The 12,860-nt window shown below is 30.4% G+C and overlaps 1 protein-coding gene across 2 annotated transcripts in view; it reads right to left on the reverse strand.

Annotated features, from left to right (window-relative positions):
- LOC106680719 (TBC1 domain family member 30) overlaps nt 1–12,860 on the reverse strand; it is a 499,453-nt gene that overhangs the window by 368,701 nt on the left and 117,892 nt on the right. The window contains exon 7 of one of the 2 annotated variants that reach the window (XM_067050693.1): nt 9,683–9,844. The exons of the other annotated variant lie outside the window; for it this stretch is intronic. Within the exon in view, the coding sequence (XP_066906794.1) occupies nt 9,683–9,844 (162 nt within the window). The remainder of the gene's footprint in view (nt 1–9,682; nt 9,845–12,860) is intronic. 2 annotated transcript variants of the gene reach the window in all.

A 12,860-nucleotide genomic window follows, 5' to 3' on the forward strand; every position in this document is an offset into this window, starting at 1 on the left:
CGTGTGTAGACGAAATCCGATGGCTGGTTGCGAGTAACAAATCCAGTTGGAAAAAAGTTATAAAGAATATGGTTTTGTATTTTCCTTTCGGTGAAAGGTTGTGAGGACGCTGTTTTGTTATTTATATTTGTATATTTATCTATGTCTTTCTTTCTTCTATCCTAATTTATAGCCACTACTATTACTATAAATTCCTCCCTATGGAATAGGTTTTTGTCAATTCTGGTGCCAATAAAGCTATCATTATTAGTATCAGTATTACTTTATTTTATTAGCAATCAGTTCAATTAATAGAGTTTTAATGACAGCCATCCAAGGCAGAACAACTAACACCAACTATCAAACATTTTAGTGATAGTTTGATTTGATTAACCACAACAATTTACATTTAACCAAGAAAACGCACCTGGACATTGCTTCATTACTGTAACAATAAGAAAGCGGGATAGTAATTTTAGGTTAAAAATGTAATGCAAAAAATGAGTAAAAATATTAGGTGATATAAAAAAGTAAATGCTTTGTGGAGTAATTATATAGCATTGTAACGAAACACAGTCACCACACGTCATCCCCTTTAGGACGTTCGAAGCTTATTAAGTTCTAACATTTCGACCAAGGCGAGATAATTAATTAATTTTTTTTTAATACAAGGAGAGATGTCCCCAAGCTTCGTGCCGTAATGTGAATGAGAAGGAAGTTGACTATGAATTTTGAATAGATCTTTTCCTACAACTACTTATCATTCACAAACTGCAGTACAACTTTTTCATTCCAAAATCGGTACAACTCAGTTCTTGACTGTCCAAAGTGGTCGTTGGAATAGAAATTATAAGAGAACACGAAAAAATACTTACTTGACTAAAAGTACAAGTTTCCTAACCATCACAATGATAATAGACTATAATAATATCTATTAGTTGGGACTCCAATAAAACATCGAATTCCTTCCGCATTCAATCCTTATAATACAAAATCTTCGTAAAATTTTCAATGTTCCTCTCTTTTTCACAAATAAAATCATCCAGAAAGACCTTAATGTTCCATGTGTAATAGTACAAGAGGCCAAAAGGAGGAAAAAGGCAGTTATCTCACCCCAATTTTTGATTACTTCAATGAAAACTATGTATAATTACTAGTCAAAATTGATGAGTCTGCCAAGTATAAGGTAGGGGGAATAAAAAATGGCGGCTGTTTCAAAGCGATAAAAAAAACTAATTTTTCATTTGGAGCTCTATACCTTAAAAAGTAGGAACAACACAAGAAAACCTAAGAGAACGTCATTTAAAGAAGAGTAAATTAGCTAAAATATGAGCCCAAATATAGTTTTCGAGATATAGCTTTTTAATAAGCAACATTTCATAAAAATGTTGTATGGGACGTACTGAAAGATCAGTAGTTAGTGAATTTATTTTGAAAAATTTATAACCCAAATACCATTTGACGTACATATGTCAATTAGCACTCAAATTAAAGCTAGTTTAATGAGCTATAAAGTAGTTATATGTATATATGATGTTACGATATATGATCTATATATGATAAGTAGTATATATGATGTTTATCTTCATAGGAGTAATAGTTTATATGAAATTTGCTAAAATAAATTGATTTATAGTTGTTCGGACAAATTTTCATTTGCCAAATTTATATTCATATGTGAATATCATAAAAACTACTACCCCACGAAGATAAGTGTCATAAACTACTTTATAGTAAGTTAAATTTCCTTTAATTTGAGTGTTGGAAGATAAGTGTGCGTCTAATGTCTAGAGATATATTTTTTCAAAAATCCAACATTTTATACGTACAACTAGAAATTAACATTTTGTAATGAAACTAATAGACACCTGTAGTCACATAGTTCCTGATATATAGATTTCTCAAAATAAATTAACTAACTACTAATCTTTCAGCAGATTTTTAAGAAATTTTGCTTTTTAAAAAGCTATATCTCGAGAACTATTGGACGTAAATAGCTCTTTTAGGTCTAATATTTAAGCAAATTTACTCTTCTTTAAATAATGTTCTCTTAGATTTTCTATTGCTGTTGGTAGTTATTAAGAGTTTTAAGTTATAGAGCTCCGAATGGAAAATTAATGTTTTTTTAAGGTTTTGAAGCAGCCGCCATTTTTTATTCCCCAACCTATACTTGGTAGACTCATCAATTATGACTAGTAATTATACTCAATTTTCATTAAAGTAATAAAAAAAAAATTAGGGTGAGATAACTGCCTTTTTTTCTTTCCGGCTCTAGTACTATAACCGATCTGGTCAGAACCCGATATTAATTATTCTGTCCTGAACTCCCCAACCACCGAAACCCACTTTTTCGGAGAAAAAAGAAAGAAAGAAAAGTTCCCTCTTCTATTCCAATCCTCCACGGCGCCTGAAAAGTGATATCTGAATGTAAAAATGTTATTGGAACGTTCACGATGGGTAGTTTCTCCACAAGTCAGTGTTATGCCATAGTAACACTAATATCACATTGACTAGATCTATTTTTAAATGGTTCAGCTGTAAATATCAAAAAACAAATAGAAAAAAACTATAGCTTAATGTACATCCCAGGCACCGAACTGTCATCATCTGATGCCATATAGTTGCTATTCTCTGGTGCCATACACTTGCTATTCTCTGATGCCATGCATCGTAGAACTATTTGCGCTTTATTCATAGGCTAAAATAATTTTTTTTAAAAAAAGTAGCTAATAATTAATTAGAGAACTATCAGCTCTAGATTTCGTAGGGTACGTCTACTCTAAGATAAGAAATGGTGTTATTAAATTAAATACACTGAAAAAATGGAAGAGGATAAAAATGATAATCAACGAAACGGTTAGAAGTGTAATGTTAATTCGAGCTCTTAGGACTCAAGGTAATTTAGTGGCAAAGTAAACACGGTCACTAGATTCACCATTGTTTGCAGATAACGTCTTAATTATAGCCAGTGTAATCCTAGCTAAAGCCTATTATATCCCGAGTATCAGATTTTACGGCCAAGACCAGTTACGTATTTGAATAATAACAATTTTATTTAATCTAACTGAACTTTATGTTACCTAGCACTCGGAAAATCGCCTACATAAATGATATAATTTGCCTGCTAGGCAGACAACGACGAAGTAATTAGGAAATGAGGACAGACCCTTTTTTGAAGAGACCTCTTTGGAGAAATACTGCAAGAGTGTGACTAGATAGAAAAAGAAAAAAACGAATGCAGGCGTCCTCTATTTATGAAAGATAAGAAACGCTATTGCTATTAATAGTATTTAACAACTAATAGTAGTATTGAAATTCTTCAACGGATATTGTAATAAACAATATAGTTGTTCCAAAGAACACATGGCCTATCAAGGCTGACCAAACAGACCGCTTTGAGACCAAGCGAAATGACCATTTCTTTGTCTGCTTCACCAAATATGAGTATGAGAAATATGAGACTAATAAAAGTAAGAAGTAGCATCAGGCAGAACAAAAATTCCACTCAACCTGACACCGATATCTTTCGAAAATTTTATGTGTAATACATGTGAAGAAGGCAAGGTTCCCCAAAACCCAATATCTCACCCCTACCTCTCGACCACACCTTCTTCCCCTCCACCCTTCTGATAAGATATCTTCATTGTACGTTATTTCACTTCTTTAATATATTGGCTACCTCACCACTTTTCTCACACTAATTATATATTTCTAATTCATAGACTCTCTCGAGGCCCTGCCCTTGTCCTTATATCCAGGACAATCTGATCCTGCTAACCCACTTCTCCTTTACCAAGCTATGTCTACCCCCTCTCCTCTTATTTATATTTATATTTAGCCCAAGGACAAGCAGAGCGTTAAGAATGATGTAACTTCAGCCTTCAACTGAGTTCATCCTAGTTTGTATGAAGTTAGTTTCAATTTTGAAGTAACATAGTATTTTACAATAAAAAATAAATCTTTATTGTAATCCAGGTTTTTAACTTGTAGATCAGTGGAACGGAGGGTAAATATTAGTCAGCACACGTTTTGTGAGAGACAAGTAATTCATTCATCTCGGAATCTATGTGAACTCCAGAAAGGACATTAACCGAGAAATCGAACTTCAAGTAGTCTAATGTCCGTGCTTATTAACTATTTATTCTCTTTAATTATGATGTAATTATTATGTAATTAATGGGGATATTTTTTTATCCCCATTCATTTTTCAGTTCATTATTTTAATTTCATTAGTTTAAATTCATAAAGTCAACTAAAAATTATTTTTATATTAAACGAAATCATTATAATCATATAATACTTCATTGCGTATTTAATGGAGAAATTTAGGAGGGAAAGACCAAGGGCAAGTTTACCGTTTAAGTAGTTTAAGTAAAGCCTGTTGACATTGTGGCTACTGATGTCGGTTTAATCCATGCACATACGGAGTTAATTGAAAAACTTCGCTACGTCACATTTAACAATGTAAGGGAACAGCGTCACGAACACGTCCTTAGTTATGCAGGTTGGAGGTGCTTGATATCTAGCTTGCTACTAAAATCCTTGTGCTTTTTATTAATATTACCTTTGGTATCTTGTATTAAATCCTAATGTGGATTAATATTAGTTATATCGTGTAATCTAAACGCTACTTTATTGTGTTATGCATTAAAAAAATTTTTGTGTTTTATTGGCCAACATATATTTCGACAAGAACGTTCGAACAGAACATAATAATGAGCAAAATTTATATACATAACTGAAAAAAAAAGCTAGCTATGTCGAAAAAAAAAATGGAGATACACCCTGTTATAATACAGTAAATCTTAAAGCGTTTTAGTGTTCCAGTAGTTATTTTAAGTTTATTTTTTTAGACAGCTTATGTTTTGTCTTTGTAATAATTAAAAAGGGTATTTGTTCTTCTAACCAGTTTTATATGGCGACTTTTACATCCGAGCTTAAAATTATGCACCAAGATGCAATTCAACTGGTAGTAGTTAACCTCATATTTATCATTATATTTCCTTTATTACTATCAACCTTTTGTCTCATGAACCTTTTGTTATTTATCAATAAAAACTGTGACTGTCAACAGCTTACATTATTTCAGTAAAACTGGCCTAAATTTCCTTAAAACCCTTTAACTTTTGGATTATAGAGTAAAATCTCTAGTGTGCTCACAGTTAATAATAACCATTTAATTGCACCCCAAACCCTCCAATCCCATATTACAGCCTTGGAAGAATGGTGTCGTAGTTGAAGGATTAAAATAAATCCCATTAAAGCGCCTTTACCCTTCGTCATAAACCTACCGACTGTCCTACAGTAAAAGAAGAGTCAAAAAGAAAAATGCATTTACACATAGCTCAAATATTATTTTTAAGTATATATGTTTTGGTTTATTATTTCAATATTGATCCTTTGTTATCCTGTGAAAAATAATAAAGAATAATAACTTTGAAAAGAAATTTGTAAACATCAAAAAAAAAAAAAATGATAAAGATGACGATGATACAGATTATACCCCAAATATAATTTTTAAAAAGACTGTGTCTTTTGTAAAGATAGATAAAATTAAGTAAGTAAGATAAATGTTGATAATTAAGAAATAAAACTAATTATAAATTTTCTATAGTATCTATTTCTACCGCTATAAAGTCCACCGCTCGTTTCGAGTGGCGAGTGAAAGCGTTCATCAAAAGAATCCAAACTATATCATGTGTAGAATACATTACATCATGTTTGAAGAAAAAGAGAAAGGCATGAAGCGATCAATTATAATTTTAAAATATTCATAAGGCGTTCCTCTTCAAAACCAAATCCTTAGATCGTGCAAGCAGAAGCCGAACATAAAGTGGCCCTAAAGCTAAAGTAACAACTCTAAACTTTATAGAAGAAACTTTACTGTCCTCACTTAGAAGTTCTTGTTAAAAGAAAGCAAAACAATTCAACTATCTTACAGGAATCGTGCTTTGGCATTTTATTATTACATTTATTATTTTCGAAGAAATATTAAAAATTATACACGAGATCAGATTTTTATTAAGTCATGCTCTATAAAATTTGTTATAAAATGCACAGTAAAATATTTTAAGGTGTGTATGTACAATATCCTAATAATAACAAAAATAAATCCTAAGCTTTTTTAAGCCTGACATTTGGAACAACCTGAGAAAGGAAGAGTCTTTTTTTTTAGTGAATACACAGGTTTAGTTATATCATAATTCATTATTACACAAGAAAAATTTTAATTAAAACATTTTTCATTTTTCGGAAATCAGTAGAAACAACAATATCCAAGACTTATATGCAAATTAAGATAATTAATTTCCCTCTTTTTTTTAATTAACAAATCTAAATATAGTAAGAAAAAAGCAAATTAAATGGATTAAATTTTATCTTGGACGAGGATTTAAAAACAAAAAATAAAAATACCACCTCAATTCATGAAGTTAAAATATAGCAGTTTAGAAACACAGCGAACGGACCTGAGAAACGTGTAAAATAAAATTTATCTAATAACTTTATAATGAAACATTCCAGAGCACGAGATATTGTAAAATCAGTCTTGCTGTTTTGAAACACTTAATTAAAGAATAAAAAATAAAATAAATTAAATTTGGCCAAGAATTGATATGTGTGGAATATCGATAAAAATTAATTTAATAATTCGTAGAAAAAACAGAGAGCAAAATATTTTATACCTATATTCGGAAAATCGAGAGTTAGATAGATAGAACAATTATCTCCATTTCTAGAAAGATCTTCAAAGTAATGTATTTATTGATATATATATTTTAATTGCATTCTTAATTGTAAAATTTACAATGCAGTTATTGGATAAATTGGTTTTCTAAGAATATTTCTGTTTTTTTTTTTTTTGTTTTTTTTTAGATACTGTTGAAATTCAGTATAAAAAACAACAACAATGTACTCATTGTATAAATTAGTTAATTGAATATATTTGAAGGGTTTCTCTTACACATATTAAGTAAGATACTGGAAGTTTAAAATCCCATCATAAATTTCTTAACATTATTTTTAGATATAAAATAACGTTTTGAACGATTATGTGTACGTTATATAAATCAACAAATTAATATTACCCAATCATCACAATTTTGTTTAGATTTGTAGACTCGTGTTGAAGTTATCGCTATTTTTGTGATTTTCGGAAAAAATAAAAAAAGATAACAAGGCAAGATTTTTACGAATACGTCTTGAGAATGATGAACAAAAAAATTCTCATTTTTCGCTTGTTGTGCAAATTCCTAAAATACGAATTAAGATTTCTCGAGATGGAAATAATGAATACAAATTGTTTTTCTGCCAGGAATACAACTGTTTGACAAAAGTTAACGAAGTTGTAACTATAATGCAATCAGCAAGGATCAGGCCAAACAGATAGAAGAGAACCCTCCGTGAAGGAATTTTGGAAGAATGATTGGAACTATAAGGGGCTACCCTAAGGAAGTACTTTCCGACCGTCGGTTCACGCCTGGAATCAACGTAGGTCCCCCCTGACTACTGGGTATCACAGCTCCTCACGGGGCATGGGGTTTTCGGAGCTTAGCTTAGCCACACCTGGCATAAACATCGCCTATGCCCAAGAAGTCGAGTTTTGGAGACCACTAAGCACTTTGAGCTCGCCTATACCGCCTAAGCAAATATGACGAGAGAGACAGAGCTCAACGTTCTGACGGAGAGCGATCTTCTTCAGCTGATGACGAAAGAAAACTACTCATACTACAAGGCCTTTGTGTATGGATGGAAGGAGGTTGTTGTTAGCTCTACTCGTTTCTCCCTGGGTAGAGGACAAGAAGCTGCACCAGCGAGGTCTTCAGAAAGGACAGAGAGGATAATTTGAAGAAGAAATTGTAAATTTGAAAAAAGGGATGATTTTAAAATTATCTAAATTGTTTTGATTGCAGCAATGGACTGTACCTGGTATCGCCTAAAAGGCAGGGTAGGGTAATAAATAAATCGACATAGGTAAGTGTATATTATTTTGAAAAAATTTAAACTGAAAATAAACAGACGTTTGAAGCATTGTTTCATATAGAAAAATTATATCATATTAATGGGAAATATATATATTGTGTATTAGTTTCTATAACTTGATTAGGAGATCAGTATATACCTTGAAACCATATATTAAATTAAATTACTGGGAGAAACTATAATAATGAATTAATTTTGTGAAAATGTTATAAAATTAATTATAATAATGAAAAATTAGGATTAAAACAAAGAAGATACTGCAGCGGAAAAGTTTGGATAAAGTAAAATAAACTATCAAACGAACGCATAGGAACATTGGACAAAAACCTAAATTTTTAGATTTAATTTTAAATAGTACCGGGGATTAAAGCATCTTGTTTTGCCAGTATGGCATAGGAAGATAGATTGCCGGGTCCGCTGAAGGCGGTGTCGTCGTGATGGCATGAAGCTCACGACATAGTTTTTCATCATCAGGGAATAGTTTTTTTTTTCATAGCCTCCTGTAATGATGTTAGTGAATATTTGGTACATACATATAGGACGTATTGGGAATAGTTCAAGATACAGTGGATAGTGGTCCGGGCAGTGCCTCCGTGGCTGAGTAGTACGTCCCTTATGTTCAAGATACACGATCCTATATCACTTTTTCAACACATTCAAACATTTTCTTACAACGGGAAGAGAAGACTTATGTAAGATTGAGCAATTGTTAAAAAAAAAAAACTGAAATTGGAAAACGACATGAAACCCGCCACGCCTGCCCTCCACGGTAACCTTACTTAACTTAAGTTAGAAGCAGACAATTATAGTGAGTAGATTGGTAGATGTACGACATATCACAATCTCACAAGAGAAGATCATAACACAAAAAAAAACATTCTTCCCGCTCGGATCCGCTCCACTAAGACCCCCGGGAGTGACAGTCCTATCAAGTAAAACTTTCGTCTAGCAATAGTTTATTGACAAATTAGATCAATAGAAAATCAATAGTTGTTTTAGGTTATAGTAATGACAGCAATATCACTGAATTTTTTTTCGAAACCCTTCTATAATTAGAATTAACGTTAACTTAATGCCAAATGTATCAGTACACCGTAGGGTTATTATCGGAAAACGAATACATTTGAATAACTTAAAATATTAATAAATTATTCAAATAATAATATTAAAAATAAATGCCTCTTATTATATTTCTGTACCATTATATACACAATTAATCTATAGTTCCAACATGGTTTTATCATCCTCATAGGTCAAGTGTCGGATGAATCTTTGGAATGTAGTCATAAGGGTATTTGGCTTATCCGTGAAAATATCGGCAGACAATGTTCGTGTATCAACGCACAAAAAAAATTATGACAATGCTTCTTCTGACTGAAGGTTGATAAGCTTAAATCCTGATAATGAATTTACGAACAATTTAGAACTTGACTAGAGCACTTGTTTTTTGCAAAGCATGCCAGAAAATACGATTGCGTAAATGTTATCCCATTACAATATTATTTTACTTTTATTATAATCCACATTTACTTCGTTATATATTATAATTATATTATTGCTATTAATATTACCAATTACTATATAATTCATATTAATGTATAATTTAATGTATAATATATTACTATAACTGTAAAGAATAAATAATTATATCATTGCTACGTTCTTTTGAGATAAAATTTTAATTAAAATAACTAGTAGTTGATGATTTTTGTCTATTGATCACCTTTTCTTCGTCGCATTGTGCAACATGTAGACCAAGGAATTAATTTGAAGACAGACGTTTGGTAGCTAATGCGGCGAAGTGATGCAACCCGCACTACCGGAAAGTATTGTGGGCTAGTACAATGCCTACTGTATTGGGCTGGCACCCTTGTAGTACAAGAGCCTGGAAGAAAAAAAAAAGGTATTTATCTCACTCCAATTTTTGATTACTTTAATGAAAACTAAGTATAATTAATAGTCAAAATTGATGAGTCCGGCAAGTATAGGTGGGGGAATAAAAAATGGCGGCTGTTTCAAAACCTTAAAAATATTTATTTTTCATTCGAAACTGTATATCTAAAAAACTACCAACAACATTAGAAAACCTAAAAGAACATTATTTAAAGAAGAGTAAATTTTCTAAAATATAATTCCTAATAGAGCTATTTTCGTCCAATAGTACTCGTGATATAGCCTTTTAAAAAGCAACATTTCAAAAATATACTGAAATATCAGTAGTTAGTTAATTTATTTTGAGAAACCTATATATCAGGAACTATGTGACTACAGATTTCTATTAGCAATCACATTAAAGCTAGCTTAATGGGCTATAAAGTAGTTTATGATCTTTACCTTCGTAGTAATAGTAGTTTTAATGATATTTGCTAAAATAAATTAATTTATAGTTGTTCGGACAATAAATTTGATTTATGAAAAACTTTATTTCCGAATCCATTGGACGTACAGGTGTCTGATAGCACTCAAATTAAAGCTAGTTATATTTACTATAAAATAGTTAATAATGTTTATCTTTGTAGGAGTAGTAGTTTTTATGATATTTGACAAAATAAATTCACAAAATATTAATTCCTAGTTGTTCGTATACATGTTGGAATTTTTGAAAAAATATATCTCTAGACTCATAAGACGCACATATGTCTGAAAACACTCAAAATAAAGGAAATTTAACTATAAAGTAGCTTATGACACCTATCTTCGTAGGGGTAGTAGTTTGTATGAGATTCACAAATTAATATAAATTTGGCAAATGAAAATTTGACCAAACAACTATAAATCAATTTATTTTAGCAAATTTCATGAAAACTACTACTCCTACGAAAATACACGTCATAAACTACTGTATAGTTCATTAAACGAGCTTTAATTTAAGTGCTAATACACATCTGTAGGTCACATAGTTCCTGAGATATAGATTTCTCAAAATAAACTAACTACATAAATACAAAATATTTCAGTACATTCTGTACAAAATTTTTATGAAACGTTGCTTTTTAAAAAGCTATATCTCGAGAACTATTGAACGTAACTAGCTCTATTAGAGCTTACATTTTAGCAAATTTACTCTACTTTAAATGATGCTTTCTTGGATTTTCTATTGTTGATGGTAGTTGTAAAGGTATAGAGCTGCGAATTAAAAATTAATTATTTTTAACGTTTTGGAACAGCTGCCATTTTTTATTCCCTCAACCTATACTTGGCAGACTCATCAATTTTGACTAGTAATTATACTTAGTTTTCAATTAAGTAATCAAAATTTGGGATGAAATAACTGACTTTTTTCTCTTCTTGGGTTCTTGTATTATTTGATTTCATTTTTTTAATTTAGCTTTAATATTTGAATTTTTTTTTTATTTCGTTAAGAGAAAAATTTAATACAAAAAAAATATTTATGGCGTATACAATCCTATGGTAATCAATGGGATTTTTTCCTATGGAAGTTGTAGTGTTAGCTTTGAGTTTTTCATATGAACTACAATCAATCTTTATGAACTTTTGCAAAAATTGGCACCATTTCAATAATATCCAACGGAGCTAACAAATAAATCCATAATTAAACTATACAAGTATTGAACACATCTGTAAATACATGACAAAAGTTTTTATTACATTAATAAGTTCTGGACAAACTTCCATATAAACCTTCTAATCTTGAAATATTTGAATAAAACAGATTAAGGATTTACCAGTAGAAGGTATACAAAGAGCAATTAAATAATATTCTAAAGGAAAAAAAAGCTAATGGGGACACTGAAAAAGAAATACCTGTCACATTGTGTTCACTGTGACTACAAAGGAATATATTCTACTATAAAATGTCCTACACCTCTATAAAATTAAGTGAAAAGCTCTGAAAATGAAAAACTAAACTAAATTATTATTTCCGCAAACATTTTTATACTGTAGCAAAAGAGGTATACTATGTTACAGATTTTTGTAATTTCAAATAAACTGTCATAGTAGATAAAGAAAAATTCTTTAGTTATTAAGTAATTCTTGTTATGGTTACTACAAGTTACAACACATAGAACTTTACATTGGACAAAAATAATTATAGAAAATAAACTATATAATCAATCATAATAGATTTTCGAATGTTATTCTATATTAAATTATATATTACTGCTAAAAGATACTTATACATAATACTTATTTTTTAATTGCATTGCTTCTTGCAAAGCACTTACAATCTGTACCAATATACATCCTTTTTTTTGTTTCTAATTGACTAATTTAAGAAACTACTAGTTCGATTCTTGACTAAAACATTTTTGTTTTCTAAAATGGCATTTTAGCCGAAATGTAGAGCATTTTGTTTATTGATTAAAACTTAAATTAATTTCATATATATGTTAGGATAGAATAGGCTGTTTATTTAGAAAGCCATTAGGTCATATAGTATCACGCTACGAACAGTAACAACGTATTTGCCGGCAGTATTTGCCGGCAGAAACATTAAGAAACCTGGAACACCGTATGTATTTCGCCATTTAGAAATATATTGTTTAGTTATTATCATCAAGTAACAAAACAGTAATGTCCTATATCTTAATACTGTTAAGGACGCAATACTCATTTATAAAGAACAGGGAAAATGTAAGCAAGTTGATTTAAGAGGAAACTATTTAAAGACGCTTTCTGGAAATTCCTTCTTTTTTTTTTTTGTTATTGGTCCTTAACTTATTTCTAATAAAGTTCGGGTGTTATTCAGTTAATGAAAATCACTTGGTCAATTATAAGAAACGGGTACGTATGATCTAATTCTAACATGAGTGAAACCGTTCAGATATAAAATTAATGTACATTTATAATACAATATAGTTGTCTAATGTAATAACTTAATTGTCGGATTTAAGTAATCCGATTTTTACCGTTGTTTTTTGAATTTATATAAAGTCGGG

The sequence above is a fragment of the Halyomorpha halys genome, unplaced genomic scaffold (genome assembly GCF_000696795.3).
Source record: "Halyomorpha halys isolate HHAL.00 unplaced genomic scaffold, Hhal_1.1 Scaffold283.1, whole genome shotgun sequence".
Classification (NCBI taxonomy): domain Eukaryota; kingdom Metazoa; phylum Arthropoda; class Insecta; order Hemiptera; family Pentatomidae; genus Halyomorpha; species Halyomorpha halys.